At 48.2% G+C, this 22598-nt stretch overlaps 4 protein-coding genes across 6 annotated transcripts; 2 read left to right on the forward strand and 2 right to left on the reverse strand.

The window, feature by feature from the left end:
• Nucleotides 1-303: 303 nt before the first annotated feature.
• On the reverse strand, nucleotides 304-2223 carry HYPK (huntingtin interacting protein K). Of its 2 annotated transcripts, XM_030762590.2 has the most exons (4): nucleotides 1417-2223; nucleotides 1027-1082; nucleotides 623-674; nucleotides 304-471 (listed from the first exon to the last, which is right to left on the reverse strand). In XM_030762590.2, exons 1-4 carry the CDS (start codon nucleotides 1576-1578, stop codon nucleotides 376-378), a joined length of 366 nt encoding a protein of 121 aa, XP_030618450.1. In that variant the 5' UTR covers nucleotides 1579-2223; the 3' UTR covers nucleotides 304-375. The 2 variants fall into 2 exon arrangements, with proteins under 2 accessions (XP_030618450.1, XP_089763436.1); XM_089907310.1 differs by lacking the exons at nucleotides 304-471; nucleotides 1027-1082 and having other exon boundaries at nucleotides 615-674; nucleotides 1417-1766.
• Nucleotides 898-7978, forward strand: SERINC4 (serine incorporator 4). The gene is given in 14 exon segments (XM_030762591.2): nucleotides 898-2301; nucleotides 2778-2969; nucleotides 3128-3306; nucleotides 3779-3858; nucleotides 3987-4080; nucleotides 4337-4548; nucleotides 4733-4826; nucleotides 4944-5051; nucleotides 5449-5521; nucleotides 5773-5775; nucleotides 5957-6002; nucleotides 6140-6293; nucleotides 6488-6671; nucleotides 6673-7978. Coding segments are annotated over 14 exon segments (1551 nt in total). The 5' UTR covers nucleotides 898-2199; the 3' UTR covers nucleotides 6703-7978.
• SERF2 (small EDRK-rich factor 2) lies at nucleotides 7662-9438 on the reverse strand. Of its 2 annotated transcripts, none has more exons than XM_022587230.3 (3): nucleotides 9324-9438; nucleotides 8618-8726; nucleotides 7662-8022 (listed from the first exon to the last, which is right to left on the reverse strand). In XM_022587230.3, the coding sequence occupies exons 1-3, from the start codon at nucleotides 9328-9330 to the stop codon at nucleotides 7737-7739; spliced, it is 402 nt and encodes a 133-aa protein (XP_022442938.1). In that variant the 5' UTR covers nucleotides 9331-9438; the 3' UTR covers nucleotides 7662-7736. The 2 variants fall into 2 exon arrangements, with proteins under 2 accessions (XP_022442938.1, XP_022442937.1); XM_022587229.3 differs by having other exon boundaries at nucleotides 7818-7999.
• A 9286-nt stretch (nucleotides 9439-18724) lies between these two features.
• On the forward strand, nucleotides 18725-22573 carry ELL3 (elongation factor for RNA polymerase II 3). The gene is made up of 11 exons (XM_022587233.2): nucleotides 18725-18877; nucleotides 19126-19161; nucleotides 19509-19621; nucleotides 19751-19952; nucleotides 20042-20121; nucleotides 20257-20332; nucleotides 20751-20934; nucleotides 21018-21060; nucleotides 21187-21358; nucleotides 21589-21633; nucleotides 21711-22573. Exons 1-11 carry the CDS (start codon nucleotides 18746-18748, stop codon nucleotides 21819-21821), a joined length of 1194 nt encoding a protein of 397 aa, XP_022442941.1. The 5' UTR covers nucleotides 18725-18745; the 3' UTR covers nucleotides 21822-22573.
• The last annotated feature ends 25 nt before the right edge of the window (nucleotides 22574-22598 follow it).

Below are 22598 nucleotides of genomic sequence, written 5' to 3' on the forward strand. Positions count from 1 at the left end.
CTACATACAGTGGCTCCTAGGCAGGTACTGGCCTTTCAGCTGTTCATAAGCTACCCTAGAGACACATGCCATGGAGTACAGTACACTTTGCTGAGACTCTAAGTGTACCTTGAATGCTGTTGAGAACTAGTCATATGAATGAGCCTGATCTGCCACATAGCATCTGCATCTGAACATGAGGTACTCTTCTACACTGATCCTTCACATAGGTTCATTAAGGGTTATACTCCAACATGTAAATTTCCCACAATAAAATACAATATGATATACATTGCACTTGATCCAAAATGATAAAACTGCAACTTGGAAAAACAAAAAACACGACATCTTTATTGAAATAAGTTAATCCAGTGGGTAGGTCTGAGAAAACACAAATCAGTTGGTTAGGGCAATAAGAGCCTCTACCACGTTGCCCATGTGTTCCCTCAAGCTCCGTTCTGCTGCTGCTCGCGAGATCTCCATCTCTGTCATCTGCAGGAAAAGGATCAATGATTTTACCCAAGTCTCCTCCCGGGCATTAATGTGCAAGCAAAACATGAGGACTCTACTTGTTTCAGGAAACAACCCAAATTAGACAAAGAAACCGCCCCCACCCATACACCAGTTAGACATTACTACTCACTATCAGCTCCAGATCTTCCTTCTTGATAGTGACTTTTGCCAGTTCCTTCTCCCTGCAAATATTCATGTACTTAGTCCTCATTCTTTACCTCCATCATAAACTCCCAGAAGGGATTTTTTCCAGCTGTGCCTTACAAATAAATGACTCTTGATAAACACTGTTGACTGAAAATACAAAACGACTCCCACCCTCTCACCTAACATCCCATCCCATCCCCTGGAATATTTACAGCAGGCAGCAGGTGTTGCCAGGAGGCCTTTCCTTCCACCAACAAGAGTAAAGTTGTAAATCTTAGATCTGCAGAAATGGGTGATAGAGTTGAAGAACAGTACAAGGTACAAAGGTCTAACGATGGCTTTTTTTGTCTGGGGGAATGAGAGGGGCCCGTAGGTAAAACGACTTACCGCTCCTGTTTGGCTTTCTGCTCCCGGGACCGTCTATCCCCAATCACGGACATGGCCTACGGGAAAGAAAGATCTAGTTACTGCTCTGCTTACCGACAATTCCTAATAATCTAAAATACCAGTAACAAGCGGGTGAGGTGTATTCACGATGACGAGCGTACCAGGAACCGGGACCTACGTTTAATTCAACTCTGTGCACCTGAGACCCATTTTAAACCCAATCTCCATCAAGTTCCTTTTCGCAAGCGGCGGGCTCCAGTGACGGTTGTTTCCTTCTTGCCTCCTCCCACCATGGAGATGGAGACCCGTCCTGGAGCTGGGCTTCCAGTTTCAGCCTCCCAAGCCCCTTCTGCTCTCATCCCTCCCAGACAGGCTCCCGGCCAACCTCACCGTCTCCAGATTGGAACTCTGGATCTCCTTCTCTTCAGCATAGTCGGTGACTCGCTCCAAGTCCGCCGCCCCACTGTCATGTTTCCGTGGCTTCTCTGGAGGCCGCTCCGGGCCGCTGGTCTCAGTCTCCAACTCTAGCTCCACGTCCCCCTCTGTCGCCATGTCGATCCCACCACGCCGCGCCAGAGGCCCGGCCCCGCCTCGCCTCAGGAAGACTTCCGGTAACTGCCTCGCAACTTCCGCCGGGAGAGGAGGAGGCGGGACCGGCCCTGGGCCACACCTTCTTTGGTGCTCTGGTTCTAGAACTTCAGCGAGGAAACCAGTACGCCTCTCAGATTTCCTTTCGGGCTTCTAGTGTTGCTTTCTGCCAGGCCGTGTCCCAGACCTAACCCGTCACCACTCCAGGCCTTCCCATCCTTCCCTTCTCTTCACCTAGGTCCAGCCCACACACCCCAAGGAATTCTGTTCAAGATGGATGACGTCTAATCCTAAACCAATTAAGAATGCTAATCTACAAGCCAGATATGCAAACTACTCCCTAATCTGGGGAGAACAGACTGAGTGGCCCAAGGACCCTGGGGAGAAAGTAGTTTCACAGGGACATTTGCATTTACCACATCCTGAAGGTCGGTGTTCTTTTCCTGATGTCCCTCCCCATTCTGCCTGAAACTGGGTGACCAGCCCCGGCACAGCAGGAGTCCAATGGGCTGAGGACAAAAGAAAGCTACTACTTTCTCATCTTCCTTCCATCTGGTGGACCTGGGCCTAATCCCTGGGATAAGGATGGTGGGTGCAAAGGCGGTAACAAGCTCCAGCACCTCCCTCCGCCTGGCACAGCAACGCAGTGGAGTCAGCAGTGTCACAGTGAGTCTTCCCTTCTATCAGGTGAGAGGGTACTGGAGCAAGCGCTATCTGAAAAAATGGAAGGGAATGGTGGCTGAAGCTGGGGAGGAAGACCCATGGGAGCTGATAAAGATGATAGGCCTTCCTTTCACTTGTGAGGCCCTTCTGCTGCTTTGCCTCCAAGACTACTGATCATTAAACCTCTCCTCCCATGTACCCGGTACCGGATATTTAGATCCTGGGAAAGATTAGAGGCCAGATGTGACTTAGGCTTTTAGAAAGTTCTGCTCAAGCCTGCAGTTAAGCTCTTATGATGAAAGCTCTACTTGATGTCAGTGGAAGGCAATCCTAAATAGCTTGGAACCAGACAGTCTGAGAATTCCTGAGTGAAAGGAGAGAAGAGAAGGGAGGGGGAAATTTTGGAATTCAGCCTCTTGGGTTAACCTCACATGTACATTAATGTAAGCCTTTCCTCAGCAAATCTCCACCTTGCTGCCCTGCATCTGCTCTCCCCTCAGGTGCTCTGCTGTGGGCCTGCTCCCTGTACCTGCTGCTGCCATTCTAGGTGACCCCCTATCACGGAGTCTCCTTGTAGCCGCCTGTTCTACATCCTCCTCCATGTGGGGACCTCAGCAGTCTGCTGCCTCCTGCTGTCAAGGATGGTAGTGCAAAAGAGTCTGGGGCAAGGCACATGGGGTAAGTGGGAGGAGGTTGGGGTGCAGCAGGACAGGATAAAAGGAGAAACCCTGAGATAAACAAGAGATTCAGGTTGGGGGAAGGGGACAAATGAGTGGACATACCCATAAGAAGGTACTTCTCTATGCATGATGACTTGCCCAGCCATTTCTCACATGTACCTTCCCTCCAGATCCAGATGCCCTCAGGGCTGTGTGCCCATCTGTTTGGCCACTCTCACTGCCCAGTGCTCAGCGGCTCTGGGGCTGTATACCGAGTATGTACAGGAACTGCCACCTTTCGCCTGCTGCAGGCTGTGCTGTTGGTCGACCTCCACTCCCCCACCAGCCTGAGAGCACAGCTGCATAAGAGGTGTGTGTGTATTCTTTGGGTGGGGAGGGGATGAGGAGGGAAGTAGACATAAGCTGAGTAAAGGAAATTCCAAGATGAAGTAATAGCACTGTAAAAAGACGGAAAACAGGTTTAAGTCCCTGCTTCCACTATACTTGCTGTGTGACAAGAAGCCACACACTTATCCTCTTTGACATTCTAGTTTCTGAAATGGAGATAACAGTGGGGTTACTATATGCAAATCTTTTGTCAACTCTAAAACATTGTCCGGATGTTTTTATTTAGGTATCTGAAAGTCAGAATTTGGAATGGGCTGTGATGGGCCCATCTCCAGCCCCTCTCACATGGGACTGGTTCCTCCCTTCCTATACTTAGTTGTCTCTTCTCTCCCTTCCTATAGTTCTGGCTTTCTCCTTTGCCTTCCTCCACTGGCACTGTTCACTCTCCTTTGCCTTTTCTTCTGAGTCTGGTTTTCTCTTTCCCTCTTAACCAGCTTCTGGCTCCTCATGCTGCTGTTCCTGCTAGGTCTCTGTGCTGTTGCCTTCTGCATGCCTGATGAGCATCTCTTCCCAGGTACCTTCCATCTCATCCTGATCAGCGGAAGTAAGCTAAAATATTTTCTAAGAAAAAAAGAGGGTAGGAAGAGGACCAGGAGTAATGATATGATCAGCTACATTTCCCCACTGGTGCCTCACTTGCAGCCTGGCATTACATTGGCATCTGTAGAGGCTTCACATTCATCCTGCTGCAGTTGGTGCTTTTTACAGCCTTTGCCCGTTCCTGGAACAAGAACTGGTAAGGAGGACATAACCCTAAAGGCTTCCTGGGAAGTCTGACATTACTAGACCCAGTTGGGTGGGGCAAAGGACATGACAGGTTGATGGTCCCAGAGCTTACCACTAAGCAGTATCGAAAAACTCAGGAATGTGAAATGACTGTGGGCCAGGTGGGATGGGTAAGTCTCACCAGTCTTTTGGAAGAGGGGAAATAGTTGATAATGGGTAAAAAGAAGAGTTGGAGTGCCAAGCCATTGCCCACCTCCCACCCCTAGGCAAACAGGTGCAGCCCAAGACTGCCGCTGGTTCCTAGCTGTGCTGCTGACCACCCTAGGATTCTACAGCATGGCAGGTGTAGCAGCTGTGCTCCTGTTCCACTACTACACACACCCAGATGGCTGCCTGCTCAACAAGATGCTGCTTAGTCTGCATGTTTGTTGCTGTGGTCTCCTCTCCTTCCTCTCCATCGCTCCCTGCATGCGCCTCAGTGGATACATGCCTTGCAACATTCCAGATTTTGGGGACCTTTGGTATAGCAATTTCATTAGCCTCCCTACCTCAGTCAATTCTCTGCTTCCCCCAAAGGGTGGGGGGACAGAAGTACAAGTGAGGGTAGAAGTAAAGGAAATTACTACCCTGTAGGCTAAAGCAAGGATTCCCATTCTCCCCAGAACAGCTCCACTCTGGCCTTCTACAAGCCTCTGTCAACAGCTGCTATATCATGTACCTGACATTCTCTGCACTATCCAGCCGTCCTCCAGAGTTGTAAGGACAGGACATGGATTTCCCCACGCTAAAACCTTTTTTGCTCCTGCCAAATACCTATTTGTTCTTACCACCTTTCTCTTCTGTTACCCCTTCTCAGTAACCCTTCAAGGACAGAATCACTCTGTGCCTGCCTGGCCTGAGTAAAATGGAACCCCAAACACCAGATACTTCTCTGGCAGTGTTGAGTGCTGGCATCATGTATGCTTGTGTGCTTTTTGCTTGGTGCATAAAGGTGTCAAGGGAAAGGCGTGAGAGAAGGGAGGATGCTCAGGACAGGGAACGATGGTCAGGAGACTGTCTGGGACCACGGTTTATTTAAACTTTAGAGCAAGATAAAAGGAAAGCTCCCCATGAACAAAAACAACTTCTAAGAATAGCACTTGTCAGATGATCTGTATGAGATGAAGGAGGTAGGGGAAATGACTTGAGAATTTTAAAATGTATAAAGACTTCAAGGCCCTCACATGAAAAGATTTCTAAATCTTTGGCGGAAAAGGGCTCCAGGAGCACAGTACCCTCCTGAGAGTTACTAATATGGACCAACCAGCTAGCAGTAAATGCCCTCAGGCAAAACTGCTATCTGACTGGACCAGCTTGAGAACCATCTCTTCCTTCTCAGCAATAAGGCTTCCTACCTTGCTGAGGTATTTGGGCCCTTGTGGACTGTCAAGGTTTACAGCTGTGAGGTCCAGGTGAGGATGGAGAGCACAATATCCCCAATACCCCTCCCCCCTCACACATAGTCACAGACACACACACATCCTATCAACCTCTACCCAGAATGCTCAGATTCTAGCTGCTATTACCTTTTATTGAGTACCCACAATGTGCTAGGCACTGTGCTAGATACTTTACATACATAATCTCATTTAATTTAATCCTCACAACAACCCTGTGAGGTAGGTATTTGCTCCATTTTACAAATGGAGAAATTGAGGCACAGAAGGTTAAACATCTTACCAAAGTTCCCATAGCCAGTTATATACGGAAGCTAGAATTTGAACCCAGGTGTGCCTCCACTTTTTACACCACACCAATCTTTTCAAAGAAGAGGAGTTTCCTATACTGTTACCCAGACATTCTTTCTAAAGTCATTCCAAAACATGCTGCCTTTTGTTTTACAAAAGCCCTCACTCTGTTTCTGCTGCCCTGAAACAGTGCAGCCAGAGGAAGGTGAGTGTCAAGTGAGGATCCATAAGTGTAGATTTCTGCAGAGTGCCAAAGAGCCCTCAGTGCCTTCACAAAAGATGGGGGAGGAGGGAAGAGGTGTTTCAGCAGCACTGCTGCCAGCAGTCCTTTCCTCTCTCCAGGGCAAACAGGTGGCGCTGCCAGGCCAGCTAACCAAGAGACCGCTCCAGCTCCTCCAGTGCAAGCCCAGCAGCTTTCCTATAGCTATTCTGCCTTCCACTTCGTCTTCTTCCTTGCATCACTCTATGTCATGGTTACCCTCACCAACTGGTTCAGGTAGGATGGAGGCGGGCCTGGGACACTCTTCTGAAAACCTAGTTGTTTTAGGGAAAGAGCAATTCAAGGCCAGTCCCGAGTTCTCAGGACACACACATGGGTCTACCATATACCATACTCTTCGGTGGGGTGGTAGGACAGATCTAAAAGTCATGGCCCTCCCGATTCTCTAACCAGACACTTTAGTTCCACAGCTATGAGGGAGCAGAACTGGAAAAGACTTTCACCACGGGTAGCTGGACTACCTTCTGGGTCAAGGTTGCCTCATGCTAGGCCCGTGTACTCCTCTATCTGGGGCTGCTACTGGCACCATTCTGTTGGTCCCCAACCCAGGACCCCCAGCCTCCTCTTATCTTCAGGTGACACTGTCATGGCGTCAGTATTGCCAGATAACAAATATCCAGTCTAGGTACTTTTAACAAACTGGGGTTCCATTCAAATTGTACCCCTAGTCTTGACTCACAGGAGCTGTCCAGCCCAACAAATACCTCAAGGACATAATGGGTAGTTACCTCCCTTTAGGCTAAAGTCAGTATATGTCTGACTTGAAAAAAGTGGCCATACACACCCTAATGCCCTGGGCAAAGTATCTGACACGCTGGAGCTACCGTTACGTCTTCACCCCAGCTCAAGAGCCTGACTCCCAAGTCAGCAGCTCAGGAACCAGCAGACAGTGCGGCACCAGCTCCTTCCTGGCTCTCATGGTGGAGATGGGGGCAGGGAAAGACCAACAGGGACTGAAGACTTACTTGGCTCTGCCCTTGGAGATAAAAAGGAAAATAAGGAATTCAGCCCTGGGTACAGGGATTTAAGAAGCCCAGAACCCTAGAACAAACCAGGACACAGGAAGAAAGGAGCACAGAGACTACCCTAGGTTTTAATCCTGATGTTGAGGTCAAAGGAAATGGGATGACAAAAACCACCCTCACATGAGGAATGACAGAACATAAGAGAATGTGAACACTTGAGAGAAGCTAACCATGGGAAGTCAGTGAGCAGCAGGATCTGGGCCAACTTCCAAGCAGACAAACAAACTGAGGAAGAATGCGGAAGAGGGGCATAAATTTAGGTCTTGCAGCCTTCCTTCTTAGGACCTCAACTCCATCCGTAGGATGATGTTCAGAGTCTGAGTGGGGGACAAAAAAAATCACAGAAAAGAAGTCCCTAAGGCTCTTAGAGGATTTCTCTACCACATACCCAGAATACCTGTTTGTTGCAGTACAAAAAAGAATTTTTTCCTGTGATGTTTCACTTAGTCTACATATCCACATCCTTTTAGAGTCTGAAGTTCTCTCCCCTCTTGGTGGGAAGGGGCAGCCATTCCTCCATCCCCATCCCCCCAAATCCCCAGTCAAACCAGGCGCTCAAGGAATTACAAAGCTACTTTTAATACTTTGGGGTGAGCCCCACAGGAATAAAAAACACTGGGAAGGGGTAACCCCCTCACCCCCAGGAGTGGCCCAGGAGGAGAGAGGCTACCTGAGGGGAAGGAAGCACAAAAGGGACTCGCTGCAGACTCAGGGCAAAGGGAATGCCATCGGTGCTGGGACCTGTGAGCACTACAGGAGAAAACGCGAGCGTGGTAGGACTGGCTCCAGGCACACAGGCGAAGGGCAAGAGGATTGGACACGAAGCCACAAAGCTACTTGGGTTCCTCCTTCTTCTCGTTTGCCTTTTTCTGCTTCTGCTGCATGATCTCCGAGTCCCTGGGGGTAGAGATGATGGGGCACTGGGAGGTACCAGAGGGCAAAAGGGACAAGATGCAGGGGGATGAAGGGCACAAAGGATAAGATGGAAGTGGATGGGACAAAATTCAGCATGTGGCTGCTGTATTCCCACCCTAGGAGAACAAGAGGAAGAGAGCTGAGGCTCAAAAGGCAATCAGTCTCTATCTGCCTATTGCCCGAGGGGTCAGAAGTCTGGCCACACAGGCCCAAGGCTATTCTGTGCTGAGTACCACACCCAGCAACACCAGTGAGAAGGCTGGGAGAAGGGAGGACAAATGAACAGCAAGGAGGGCCAAAAGTACTGGGCTGTCATAACCACCACTGCATTTGAAATGTGAAGCTCCCTGCCCTTGCCCTTAAGGTCAGACCCGGGGGCACTCAGAAATCAGACCGAGGGCAGCACCCGCCCCAGTCCCTTCCTATAAGGCTGTGACCTAACAATTTAAAGGGTGAGAGGAATAAAACCCTAGAGGAAACAATGCACTCTGCCCCTCACGACTAGTCCAGATGTAAGCTCTGAGCTAACTCTTTCCAGGTACAACCCTTGGTCTAAACCCAGGTCTCACCCCACCCCTCCCCTCCCCTCCCTGGGGCTACCTCTGCTTGCGGGCGGCAGCAGAAAGCCCGTCATCTCGGCGCTTTCCCTTAACCGAGTCGCTCTGCTTTTTCATATTCTTCTGGCGGGCGAGCTCGCGCTGGTTACCACCTAGAGAAAGAAGATAAAAGGTGAGACGAGAGGGCCTTTCTGGCCACACACCGGCGACCCTCTCCCCTCACCGGACACTCGTACGGTCCAACACTTCATTCCCGGGGCGCCGACACCGGCCTTTTTCGGGGCCTAGGCTGCAGATTGGGCGGAGGGAGTAGCTGCCACAGGGCAGGTCAAAGTGGGGAGTGGACGGAGGACGGTCCTGAGGAGCCTGCTAGAAGCGTGCTTCGAATTTCGGGGCAGCATGGGGGCCCAGACAGGGGGTGGCGGTATGTGTAGACGGTCTGGGTCTCTGTGGGGGATGGGCAGGGATCTGGAATGGGGGGATCTGGGTTTATCACAGGGGCGCAGGGCTTCTCCCCACACCGCAGAGCGTCGGGGAGGGCCTTTGCCTGACGAGGTGGGGAGGTTCTCAAGAAGTGTCTCGGTGGGCAAAGGGTCGACTTCCGGGCTCCAAGTGTGAGGGTCGCTAAACAGCGCTCCTAGAGAAAGGTCTCGTTGGGGAAGCCAAAACGAGGTCAATGCCGAGGTTCGGCAGTCATGTTTAGGATGGAAAAGGAGAAAAGGGCAAGAGGAGGGGGTCTCAGTGCTCACGGGTCATGGCGACGGCAGCAGCTCCGGCCTGCCTCCGCTGCGTCCCCTCGTTCAGTACGACGTTGCAGGCCCCGCCCCTTTCTCGAAGCGTAACGAAGTTGTCTTTTCCTCCCCGCCCCTTCGCGCCCGGGAGCCGATTCCCATTGGACAGGAAGAAACACGTGGAGGCCGCGAGCCACGCTGGAGCTCGGGCGGATAACGGGCGGAGGTTCGCAGGCCGAGCGCGCTGCGTGGGGCGGGGCTTTCCGAACATGTCGTTAGGTCGGGAGGGGAGAAAGTAGGCCAGGTCACGTGGGCAGAGTGGTGGGGGGAGGGGTGCGGGTGGCTAGGTGGTGCTCCCGCGGGCTTGGGCACGTGACCTGGCAGAGTGCCTTCATAAGGGGATGGTTTGGGACACGGACAGACTCACTCAGAGGGAACGTAGGGGGAACAGAGGGCTGGGGGTTCGTGGGGGCTGAAATGGTCCGGCCGGTGCTGTTACCAAGACTCTTGGACTAAACTTGCCCCTGTTATCTAGGATCCCCCCCAACCAACCACCTGTTTAGACACTTGAGTTTGCATACTATGTAAAATCGTGTACAAACGCAACTTCAGAAACCCCTTTCTAACCACATTGTTCCCCCATCCCAAACTCCTCCAGTATAGAAATTCGCATCCACATCCCGTATGTCCTAAAACTTTGGTCCTGTTCATATCCCCATGGAAGCTTCAAATATGTAGCTTGGAAGTATTGGAGGACCCAAAAATCACGGACTATGGAGTTGGATCAGGGACTAAGAGATTGGAAAATCCACATACTATGTCCATTTCTCCCTCCAGCATTTCCCCACTGTACTGTACTATCTCCACCATCTCCACCAACCACACCTGGTTTGTAATTCTCAATTGAATAGGGCGGGAAGCTTAGATTTCCCACTAAAATCGCTCTCATTCCCAGTTTCACTAATCTGTGTACAAGACTCCCCACCAGTCCCGAGGAATTCACGGGATAAAGGAGAAATGCTTAGGAAATCTCACAGGAAAGGACTGGTTGTAAATTTTAACATCTGATTCTCTCCAGCTAGTGCCCACAGCAGAACCAAGCTGAGGCTGGCACTTCAGACTGGCTTCTTTCTCAACATAGAGCTGAGGGAAGACAATAAACCTCATTCAGTACCATCCTCACAATTTTTGCCATACCCAGGTATCACTTGAACTACTACTATTTATTACTTTAAAAATTTTTACCACGGTTGTGTTTTTTTTTTTTTTTTTTTTTGGCTGTGCTGTGTGGCTTGTGGGGATCTCAGTTCCCCCACCAGGGATTGAACCTGGGCCTCTGCAGTGAAAACACCAAATCCTAACCACTGAACCACCAGGGAACTCCCTGTATCAGTTTCAAATGAAGGATATAACCCAGACTTCATATTCCTTTAGTAAATTTAAAATCAGTATCACCTGCCCACAAACAGAAAGTAACTATAAAAAGAAATACAATGAAAAGGAAATATATTATTAAATTCTACCAAAATAACATCAATGTCAAAGCTACTGAACCTGGGGCCTGCCCTCTCTTTCTCAGAGAAAGAAATTAACAAGTGTTATAGAGGTAATAAGGCATAAGTCTCCCAAACTGAAGCTTTTTCTTGACATCATCAGAATATTGAAAAGCATTTAATTTTCATACTTTCAGTGTTACTTACTGCTATGTCTCTATACTACTAAAATTACTTCTTATATCACCAGTAGCATATATCCCACCCTTTGGTACATACCAAATGTAATAGATCAACATTGGTGGCACACATAACAATGTGCAAATTCTGACTCTGCTACTTACTGGATTTGATTTTGGACAATCATTTTTTCCATGCTTCAATTCCTTTATATGAAAAATGGGAATAATATCTACCCCTTAGTGTTGTGGAAAAGATTAATATAGATAACTTAATATAAAGGACTTGGCCCATAATAGTCACTTGGTTAATAATGTCCTCTCCATCTCCCTTTGGCAAGTCCTAAAACCTCTTCATTCTCCAAATTCCTCTAACTCCTGAGTAGTAGCCAGTCTCTGAAATGGCCTCTAATGATCCCTCCCTTCTGGTATTCACATCCTTGTGTAATCCTCTCCCACACTAAATCAGGGTTGGTCTATGTGACCAATAGAATATGGCAGAAGTGATGGTATATCACTTCTGATGCTAAAAGACATTGCAGCTTCTGCTTTCCTTTCTCTCTTGGATCACTGGCTCAGGGAGAGCCAGCTGCCATGTCAGGAGGAGAGGCCCATGTGGTGAAGAACTGTGTCCACTGGCCAACAGCCAGAGGGCAGAGAAAATACCTCCACTTTAACTTAGCACGAGGTTGAGAGTTAGGGACCCAAGGCTCTGAGAGAAAGAGGTGAGGCAGGATTTAGGGACCCCACATATAAAGTGAGAAGATGAGGAAACTGGACTTCAAGGGTGGGGACAGCATCTGCAGACCTATAGCAACAGACTGACCACAGTTCACAAAAAGAATTTGGACTATCTGGCTTCCTAGCCCCCAGGTTCCAATGGGTCCCCTTGCATATAGAAAGACTACAGAGCCAGCCCCACGGAGAAAACTGAGCTAGCCAGGGATGAGTGAAATAGTGCAGGATGAGGAAGCAAGTTCTCTTTTGGCACCTGCTACCTCTTTATCAACTCCAGCTGCTCAGGTGGGTGAGAGAGTGGAACAATCCTGTAACCAGTCTCCTCTTATTAACTCACCCCACTCTACCCCCATGCTCAAGAGTCTATTTCCAATCCTAACAGAACCTAGGCTGGTTGCCACACCTCCCTCCAGTCTAACTTTTCCAGTAATTGCCAAAGAAATCACTCATTCTTTCAACAAATATTCATTGTGTTATGCACCAACAATGTACCAACTACTGCATTAGTCATTAGGTGTACAGTGATGAACAAAACATGTATATCTCCATACTCACGGAACATATAGTGTAGAGAAGAAGAAACAGCTCTCTCTATATATATAATACATATATAGGTATTCCTCTGTGTGTGTGTGTATATATATATATATGCAAATCAATTGTGATAATTGCTTTGAAAGAAATGAACAGATTTTACACAAGGATGATATTCAAAAGAGTTAACAGGGCACACAGCATAAGCACCTATCCATCAAAATAGATGTCAGTTTAACCTGAATAAAGACTATCTGTGAACAATTTTTCTACCTCTCCTGGTAAATCGTACAACTGCTGATTCTGTGAAGGGAGTATATCTGTAGACCCTAACTTTGATTAGAGAAGTGAAGCAAGTGATAACTGGGCTGAGGCAAAAGGAGGAGGATTTAGCCAGGGCAAGGGGTGGGGGGAGGCGGGAGAGAACATTTTAGGAGAGGAAACAGCATGTGTGAAGGCCCTAAGGCCCTGCTCCCTCAGGCCATCCCATCAAGAGCCACAAGGTTAGTGGATAGGTAAGTAGTAGGTGAGTCACTAATGCCTAGTGAGCATGCTTTGAAACTAGGTCAGGGAGAAGGTAGGTTAGTGATATGATCTGAGTCACTCCTGCTAATACCACTACTCAGTAACATTAAGTGAGTACTTATTAAGTTTACTTTTCTTATTTGGGCCTTACAATGACCTTTTGAGGTGTCATTATTCCCTTTCTACATATTTAGAAACTTTGGCACAGGCAGGTTAAATAACTTTCCCAAGGAAGCACAGGTAATAAAGGGTGGGGCTGAGAGTTTAACCCAGTCACTGCTCTTCAGCAGCAAGATGTAAATTTTGAAGAGATCACTCCGTGGAAGGAAAGTGGATTAGAACAGGTAAATGGAAATGGGGAGACCAGTCAGGAGGCTATCACAGACATCCAGGATTCTAGGCCTAATTGGGTAACAGATAATTGAAATGCAGTTCAGACCAACCGGGGCAAAAAGGGGAATTTGTTGGCTTACATAACCAAACTGGGTCATGGGTTGGGGTGTGAATGACTAAAACCAATGACGGGGGGATGCCTCCCCATCTCTTTGCTTTATTTTCTCAGATCCAGATCCCTTGACATGATAGGAAATGGCCACCAATGGTCCCTGCCCTCACATATCACAGTGTGACCAAGAGAGGGGGTCTGAGTCTCTTCCTTTAAATTCAGTTTTTAAAACCCCAGGACAGGACTCTGATGGTTTAGGTGCCTACCTTTGTGGTGAGGAGGTGGTGTGGGGCAGGATATAATGAGAGTAGCCCCCACCAGAACCATATGGTTAGTATGGGGGAGGAACAGTTTTATCAAGGAAAGGGAGTTTGTTCCCCAGAAAAGGAGGATGCTAGACAGATCAAACAAAAGATGTCCATTACATCAGGGAACAGAAGATAGCCACTTGGACCAAAATGGTGGCAGCAGAAATGGCAAAAGTGTGCAGCTTCAAAATATATTTTGGGTATTCAGTTAGAGAGGAGGATACTATTGATTTCTGGGTTCTTCATCAAATATTAAGTATACACCTATTAAGTGCAAGACACTTCTAGGCAGTGGGTATACAGTGGTGAACAAAACTGACATGGTCTCTGACCTCATGAAGTTAACCCTTTAGTGGGGGAGACTTACAATTCACAAGTAGCCAAACCAAACAGTATGAAGTTACAACTTGTGTTAAGTGTTAAAAGAGAAACAAAAGTGCAAGGACAAAGAATAATGGGAGAGACCCACTTCTGTGGTGACTTTTTTTTTGGCCACGCAACGCAGCTTATGGGATCTTAGTTCCCCGACCAGGGATCAAACCCAGGCCCTTGGCAGTGATAGCATGGAGTCCTAACCACTGGACCACCAGGGAATTCCCTGTGGTGACTTTTCAACTGAGGCCTGTAGGAAAAGTAGAAGAAGGCTCCAGAAGTGCAGCTGAATTCCAAACATTAATAACATCCCTCCTTTAACAAGGAAGAGCAATACAGTTTTAGGAAATTCTTTCCCTCCCTATATTCCAAAAGTGGTCCTGAATGACTAAGTCAATCAATGTAAACTCATCACTCTTAGCATTACTGGCTCAGGATTGCCTAAACCATGCATGATATTCACCTTGTGACAGTTATAGGTTTAAGAGTTAGCATATGACCTAAATTGGCCTTATCAGACCAAAGGGAAGGACTTTTGTTCCATTGTGGAGACAGACAGTGCTCTCTCCCACTGACTTGAATAAGGATTCACATAACCCTTACTGCTTTTGGCTTCTATGACCTTGAAGGACAAGCCTTAGGTTGAAGCAAAGTGAGTGGCAGGAGGAAACTTGGTCCTTGATGATGCTCTTGGGCCACTGAATACATCAACTATAATATTTGTTTTCTCGCTGAGCTTCCTGCTATGAGAACCACCATACGTATTTGTTTTTTGTGTAAGCTGCCTTGAGTCAGATTTCTGTAACTTCTGCCAAATACATTTTAAGAAATACACAAACAATAGAAATAGCATATGCCAAGGCCCTGAGATGGGAAAAACCTTGAATAATTAGAGAAATTACAGAGATCACATAATGAAATGATCCAGTAAGATTATCTTAAAGTGCAACCAGCCCTCTCCATGCATATTAAGCTTCTAGTCAGATTTTAGTGCCTTGCTTGTAGAGATGAGTAGATAGCTGAAGATCAGCAAGCATTGGAAAAAACACTTTTAACATAAAAATAGGCCAAAACAAAACAGAAACAGAAAATTAGGTCTTAGAGGATCAGAAACAATTCCAGAAACAAAAGAAAGTGGGAGGGGGACCATAATTAGTAACCTTAGAAATGAAGGGGATATTGAACAAAAACAGGGGAGCTATAAAAACAAACATTCAGAGAATAATAAAGAGCTCTTGGAAATTAAAAATATGATAAAAGCATTGGAAGATAAAACTTGAAGAAATAGTCAAGAAAGTTGGGCAAAAAGATAGTGATGGACAGGAAAAAATTTAAAAATTAGGCAATCAGTTCAGGAGGTCAACGTCTGTATTATATGAGTTTCAGAATGAGAGGGGGCCCACTGAGTGCCCAGCACAAAGAATGAGAAAAGATCGATGCCACAACATACTAGAACACTGGAGTCACAGAGAAGATCCTAAAGGTTTCTGAGATACAAAATAGGTCACATACAAAGAAAGGATGAAGAATCAGAATGGCTTCAGACCTGTCAGCAGCAACACTGGAGTCCAAAAGACAGTGAGTGATGTCATCAAATATCTGAAGAAAAATAACTAACAACCAATTTTTTTTTTACCCAGCCAAGCTATCAATTAAGTAGAATAGAATAAAGACACACAGTCTCAAAGGACTTATCTACCATGCACCCTTTCCAGGAAGCTATTGGAGATGTACACCAAAATGAGGGGGTAAATCAAGGAAAAAAGTAGTAGAATTCAGGAAAAAAGGGCATCCAATATAGGAGATAAGGAAATCCCCAGGCTGTTTGAAGGGAGACCCCAGGATGATAACTTCGCAGCAGGCTTAGAGAAGCAACTATTTCAGAGTGGAACAGGAGAATGAAAGGGTCTGGAGGTGTATATATAAGGAAAAAAATGGAAACTTATAAAACTGATACGTTTTATAACTGATAAAACTGATAATATAACTGATTATATTTGAATATATGAGGAGGAGATTTCCACTTCTAGAGGAGCATATTAGAATTAATTGATATAAAAAAAGAATTAATTGATAATAAGTACATACAGGGGCTTCCCTGGTGGTGCAGTGGTTAAGAATCCGCCTGCCAATTCAGGGGACAGGGGTTCGAGCCCTGGTTCAGGAAGATCCCACATGCCGTGGAGCGACTAAGCCCGTGCGCCACAACTACTGAGCCTGCGCTCTAGAGCCCACAAGCCACAACTACTGAGCCCATGTGCCACAACTACTGAAGCCCGCGTGCCTACAGCCCATGCTCCGCAACAAGAGAAGCCACTGCAGCGAGAAGCCCGAGCACTGCGATGAAGGGTAGACCCCGCTCTCCGCAACTAGAGAAAGCCCGCGCGCAGCAACGAAGACCCAACGCAGCCAAAAATAAAATAAATTAATTAAATAATTTTTTAAAAAGTACATACACAACTAAGTAAACAAACCAAAATAGGGATAATTATTAATATCAAGGGGGAAACATACAAGAAAGGAAATGTAAACAGTGCACTGTGTCACAGCTTGTAAATAATATTTACACACTCATAAAATGTAAACATTCATTATTGATCTAACAAAAGTAACATTACTACACTAGGAGGATGAAGAGAGAAAGTACATGCATATATATGGAGAGGATGGGAGAGCTAAAGTCCTCATTTTTAAGATAGAAACCAATGGCTAATATCTGACACTTAAAAAGCCAGAAATGGCATGATACTTAGAAAAAGCAATAAATGCCAGAAGAAACAGTTAAAAGAGTTTTAACTTCCTTTAAGCAGTAGAAAGCAGAAAGGAATAAGGGATAAATATTTTTCATTATGTCTTATATGGAACTTATATGTACATATATAACTTCCATAAAGACAAATAAATACTATAAAAACCCAACCATGGGGCTTCCCTGGTGGCACAGTGGTTAAGAATCCGCCTGCCAATGCAGGGGACAAGGGTTTGAACCCCGGTCCGGGAGGATCCCACATGCTGTGGAGCAAGTGGGCCCGTGTGCCACAACTGCTGAGCCTGTGCTCTGGAGCCCACAAGCCACAGCTGCTGAGCCTGCCTGCTGCAGCTGCTGAAGCCTGCACGCCTAGAGCCTGTGCTCCGCAACAAGAGAAGCCACCGCAATAAGAAGCCCACACACAGTAACGAAGAGTAGCCCCCCCTCCCCGCAACTAGAGAAAGCCTGTGAGCAGAAACGAAGACCCAACGCAGCCAAATATTAATTTTTTTTAAGAAGTCAAATTTAGGAGGGCTTCTCTGATGGCGCAGTGGTTAAGAATCTGCCTGCCAATGCAGGAGGCACGGGTTCGAGCCCTGGTCCGGGAAGATCCCACATGCCATGGAGCAACTAAGCCCGCGTGCCACAACTACTGAAGCCCGTGAGCCTAGAGCCTGTGGTCCGCAACAAGAGAAGCCACCGCAATAAGCATGCGCACCGCAACGAAGAGTAGCCCACACTCTCCACAACTAGAGAAGGCCCGCACGCACCAACGAAGACCCAATGCAGCCAAAAATAAATAAAATAAATAAATTATTTTTAAAAAGTCAAATTTAGGGAGTTCCCTGGAGGTCCAGTGGTTAGGATTTGGTGCTTTCATTGCTGTGGCCTGGGTTCAATCCCTGGTGGGGGGAACTAAGATCTCAGAAGCTGTGGGGTGTGGGCAAAAAATAAAAATCAACTTTATTGAAGGATAATTTACAGACATTAAAATAGATACATTTTAAGTGTGCAATTTGATGAGTTTTGACAAATGTATAGATAATTTGAGTTAGGGTGAAGGGCATTAAGGTCATCTGGGATTATGCCCGTCCAGGGATTTAGCAGAGGTATCCTAGCTAGGAAAGAGAACAACACCAGGTCTCTTAGGAGACATACCCAAACAGGGACAAGTGGTGACACGAAGGGCTGACATGAGATTGGTCCTGGGGTTTCACTGCACCAGGATCTGGACCTCCAGAATGTCTGGAAACTTCATGGCACCTCTTGGTCCTCCTGAGGGAGTGAGCCTGCTCCCTTTCACACCAGTGTCCACCAATCTCACGTGTATAGGCCAGGAAGGGAGACCTGGGACTGAGTTCTCCCTCTCCTCTGCCCTGCAACTTTCCTGCCACCAACCACGGCCCCCATCTCTGCCCATCGATGGGGGGCGCTCCGGCTTGCGACAGCCAAGCTTCACTGCTGCCAAAAACAGGCCCTGATTTTCTCTCCATTCATAGTTAGAAACCGGCTTCGGGTTCGCCGCAGTACGTCGGGCAGGGAAAAGCAAAAGCTCTAGGCCAGGTGTTGGCGTCGGGAATCCCCCTTCGGGTCCGCCAGCCTCCGGTCCCTTGGGGCTCTTGGCGTGATGGGCTGGGCCCGCCCAGCAATCAGTCGCTGTCGCTGTCTACCGCCCCTCTGCATCTAAAACCCTCGGGGGTTGCAGGTTCAGCTTCACTTAGAGACCGAAACTCTTTAAGTGTTCAGGTTATGTGGAAAAACTGAGGCAGGACTGGGGACTCTAGTGAGAGGTCTGAAGCTGGCTGCAGACTTTCTCCCCGGAACTGGGAGAGCACCTTCCGAAAGCCCAAAAAGCGCATGCCAATCCACGAAGAAACCGCTGGGGTCGGTGCTAACATCTGGGGGAGAGCGAAGCGCCGCCCACGTGAGCGGGAAATCCCAGAGGTGGGGCTGGCTGTGGGTGGGGCCTGGGGTGGGGTCCCGGCGGGGGGCGGGGCCTACCTGGGTTACCGGGTGTGCCAGCCCAGCCCTGCACAGCGGAGGTGGTAGTGGCCCTGGTCTGTGGCTCCCGTCCTATTTGCTCTGAACCTCGCAGCCATGGAGGGACCCCAGGAGCTTCTGAGTAGGAAGCTCCGGCTCTGCTTCACCCCCACTGCCCGGACCAGCCTCCTGCTGCTCAGGCTTAACGACGCGGCGCTGCGGGCGCTGCACGGGTGTCAGCGGCAACAGGTACGGCCGGCCCGGGCCCCATCCTCTCCATCCCCTACCCCTCGGTTAGTCGGGCCTCAGCCGGCGACCGTGCCGAAGGGGCCTGGGGATGGGAAGCAGCATCCTCAGTCTCCGGCCTCCCCACCTCTCCAAGTGAAGCCTGCGAGGCAGGTCCCCCCACCCCACCCCACCCCCACCCCGGGCACCCGACGCCGGATCCGGGACGCTGCTTCACCTGCTCTTAGCTCAAGTCTGTGCTCTCCCTCCAGGTTCGGCCAGTGATTGCTTTCCAAGGCAACCGAGGGGTAAGCGCGGGCCTGGGGTGTGTGGAGGTGGAGTGCAGGGAGAACAGACATGGGCTCCAGGAAGGTACCATCAGGGCGGGAGGTTGAGGGCAGCCAAGGTCTGAGGAAGTTTCGAGAATTGAACCCCAAATGGGGCGAGGGGCTGCTGGGTTGTGGTCCCAAGAGGCTGCGGTTAAAGAGACTGTGCCGTCTTAGCCTCCTGAGGAACTCAGGCCCAGCTGCACCTGGTGTGCTAATGAGCCCCGTGGGACCCATCTTCAGGCTTAGGCTGGCTCAGGGAGGAGTGGCATTCATAGTAGGAGGAGGAAATGACTTTCATAGAGCTTACAGTCTCCTTTCACCCACAGTATTTGAGGGTCCCAGGTCCTGGCTGGTCCCGCCTCTTTTCCTTCATAGTGTCTCAGTGTGGCCAGGAGGGCCCTGCTGGTGGCTTGGACCTTGTGTGCCAACATTTAGGCAGGTAAGGGGAATAGGTAGCAGGTAAGAAAGAGTTTGTGCAAAGTCCGGGAAGGGGATATCCAGAGGTGCTTCAGAGATCTCCACCTTCCTGTTTTTTGTTTGTTTTTTGTTTTAAACTACTTCTTTCCAGATCTGGGCCTAACCGCCTCCACTGCCTGGGTCCACTCAGGGAGCGCCTCACTATTTGGGCAGCCATGGATTCTATCCCAGCCCCATCTTCAGTTCAGGGACACAACCTGACTAAAGATGCCAGAGATCATGAGAGCTGGCAGAACATGGGAGACTATTCTGCAGGAGACACAATTTCACAGCCACAGATGGCACTAGAAGAGGTAAGGCCAGAAACTGCAGGGAGTTGGGATAAGGTGGGGCAAAGCCTGAAGCCTAGGGAGCCAAGTGCCCCTGCCACTTTCCCTGCCAGGTGCCAGATCCACTGGCAAGCAGCCAAGGACAGTCACTCCCAGGATCCTTGAGGGAACACATGGCACAGTGGGAAGTGAGGTACTTGGGGGCAGGGTGGGACTAATCTGGGAAGCCCTGGTATTGTCTTCTCTAATCTCCACCCTAAATGCTGTAAAAAGGGATCTAGCCCTACCCTTGGCTTCATCTCTCCCATTCCCTCTTCAAAAATCCTAGGAACCAGACCCATCTTCCAAACAGAGAGCCTGATCAGGTACTGCCTTCCTCTGCTAGCCAGAAACACGTGGACAAGGTAAGTTGTAATAGCAAGGGTGTTTCAAAGAGAGTTGTGTCCAATGAGGCTAAAATCTAAAAATTGGGACCTTATCATTTTCATGCTCCCAGAGCTCATTATATGGAAGTAATTTTTATTATTTTAGTTTTTTAATTTTTATTTTTTTTTGCGGTATGCGGGCCTCTCACTGCTGTGGCCTCTCCCGCCGCGGAGCACAGGCTCCGGACGTGCAGGTTCAGCAGCCATGGCTCATGGGCCCAGCCACTCCGCGGCATGTGGGATCTTCCCGGACCGGGGCACGAACCCATGTCCCCTGTATCGGCAGGCGGACTCTCAACCACTGCGCCACCAGGGAAGCCCAGAAGTAATTTTTAAGAGGACAGAATAGGAGGCTTCTGGCTTACTGTTCATGTGACCAAGATATTTTCTCCAACAGAAACGTCCAGCACCTGCAGCTACTGTAAAACTAAAAGAAAAGAGGCTCAGATCTCTGTCTCTAGCTCCAAGTCCCCTACAAGGGCTGCCTAGTCAGGAGCTACAGGAGGGAGAAGATTGGGAGCAAGAAGATAAAGATGAAGACATTAGCCCCAGGCTGGTGCACAGTCCCTCAGTTCAAGCAGGTGAGTTAATGGGAGGAGGGTGAAACTGCCATAGTGGGGGAAAAAAAGCCTATCATTACCTTCATGTCTTGCTTCCTTCCTAGACTCTGAATCCCCAAGCCCTGAAGAGGTACCAGATTACCTCCTGTGAGTCCCCTGCCATTTCCAATTTTATCAAGCCTTGTGCATATGAGATATTAAGGTAAACTTCCTGGGAACTGGAAGCTTTGGGGGGCAATGATATTGAAGGTGACAATACTCTGCTCCTGGCAGGCAATACAGGGCCATCCACAGTGCAGAACAGCACCATGCTTACAAGCAGGACTTTGAGGCAGATTATGCTGAATACCGCACTCTGCATGCCCGTGTTGGGGCTGCAAACCAAAGGTTCAGAGAGCTGGGAACAGAGATGAAGAGCACTCAACGAGGAACTCCAGAATACAAGGTAAGGGCTGGATGGGCCCAGGCTGGCCCCTGAGCTCTACTGGCCGTAAACTCCTGGCTAACTGCCCATCATCCTGTTTGTTCAACAACCAATGTGACAAGCAAGCCAGTTTTGAGGGAAAAATTAGTCTGTATAATTTGGTAGAATGAGAAGGGAAGTTCCTTCACTCCCTAAGAGAACTGGAGCTTTTTTCTTAAGGTTAAACTTGGTGCTAACATTTTCTGTTTCAGATGCTGGAAGAAAAGATAGTCCAGGAATATAAAAAGTTCAGGAAGGTAAGACCAGGCCTGGGAATGGTAGCAAAAAGGCAGAATTGACTCTTTTTTTTGACATGGATGCTTTTTCTCTGCAGCGGTACCCAGGTTACAGGGAAGAAAAGCACCGCTGTGAGTACCTGCATCAGAAATTGTCCCACATTAAAGGTCTCATCCTGGAGTTTGAAGAAAAGAACAGGGGCAGCTGAAGATGACAGAGGGCTCTTTACCCTCTGCCCAGTGTGCTATGAAGGAACAAAGCAGCTATTAACTAGAGTACAATTGTCTGCTCTTCTTATTGCTGAGTCCATGGTGGGAAGTAGGAGAGCTGCTCTAGGTTCTTAAGGTTTTTCATATTGCCATATTTAAATTTTTAGGGCATGGGCACAGTGCCAAGACTCCACAGCTGTGCCCAGGAGACTAGGAAAAGTAGCAGAGACTTGGCTTCTCCACCTTTAGTTCAGCCAAGTTATTTTTAAATCCTGAGAAATGATACCATTTCCAGGACAAGATACCTTGAGAACATCAGAATTTACTTGGTAGCCTCCCTGAAGAAACAATGAAAACTTTTGGTAACAGAACTAAAGGAACTTGTAATACAACTGGATATAATGGGAAAGGGCTTGCTTGGGTGTTACCCATGTACTGAAAGTGAATTCTTTTACAAACATGGCTAAAAAATTAAAACTGATTGCTTCTGTGTCAAGTTTATGTTTTCCTTGAATCCTCTTACCCTTGGCTGTGTATATGAACCAGTTCTGGGGCTCCCTAAAAAATCAGATCCCCAGATCCCAGCCCAGGTCTTATGAATTAGAATCTCCAAGATTATGGTTAGGCATCTTTACTTTTTCAAAGCACTATGGACGATCCTGATATATATTTTGCTAAGTGGCTCTGTCAAATCTTGTAATTCAGTGGTCCCCAACCTTTTCGGCACCAGGGACCGGTTTCATGGAAGACAATTTTTCCACAGACTGGGGCAGGGG

Source organism: Delphinapterus leucas, chromosome 2 (genome assembly GCF_059928025.1).
Source record: "Delphinapterus leucas isolate spDelLeu-1000000601 "Yukka" chromosome 2, BTC_Dleu_Yukka2, whole genome shotgun sequence".
NCBI classification, from domain to species: Eukaryota; Metazoa; Chordata; class Mammalia; order Artiodactyla; family Monodontidae; genus Delphinapterus; species Delphinapterus leucas.

What these genes read in the sequence shown, in the direction of transcription:
- HYPK (XM_030762590.2), bottom strand. Translation starts at nt 1,578, where the DNA reads ATGGCGACAGAGGGGGACGTGGAGCTAGAGTTGGAGACTGAGACCAGC. An exon ending in AGAGTTCCAATCTGGAGACG is followed by an intron (nt 1,083 to 1,416) that starts GTGAGGTTGGCC and finishes TCTTTCCCGTAG; the next exon opens with GCCATGTCCGTGATTGGGGA. An exon ending in AGGAAGATCTGGAGCTGATA is followed by an intron (nt 472 to 622) that starts GTGAGTAGTAAT and finishes CTTTTCCTGCAG; the next exon opens with ATGACAGAGATGGAGATCTC.
- SERF2 (XM_022587230.3), bottom strand. An exon ending in GCTGCCGCCCGCAAGCAGAG is followed by an intron (nt 8,023 to 8,617) that starts GTAGCCCCAGGG and finishes GGTACCTCCCAG; the next exon opens with TGCCCCATCATCTCTACCCC.
- ELL3 (XM_022587233.2), top strand. Translation starts at nt 18,746, where the DNA reads ATGGAGGGACCCCAGGAGCTTCTGAGTAGGAAGCTCCGGCTCTGCTTC. An exon ending in CTTTCCAAGGCAACCGAGGG is followed by an intron (nt 19,162 to 19,508) that starts GTAAGCGCGGGC and finishes TTTCACCCACAG; the next exon opens with TATTTGAGGGTCCCAGGTCC. An exon ending in GAGGAACTCCAGAATACAAG is followed by an intron (nt 21,359 to 21,588) that starts GTAAGGGCTGGA and finishes TTTCTGTTTCAG; the next exon opens with ATGCTGGAAGAAAAGATAGT.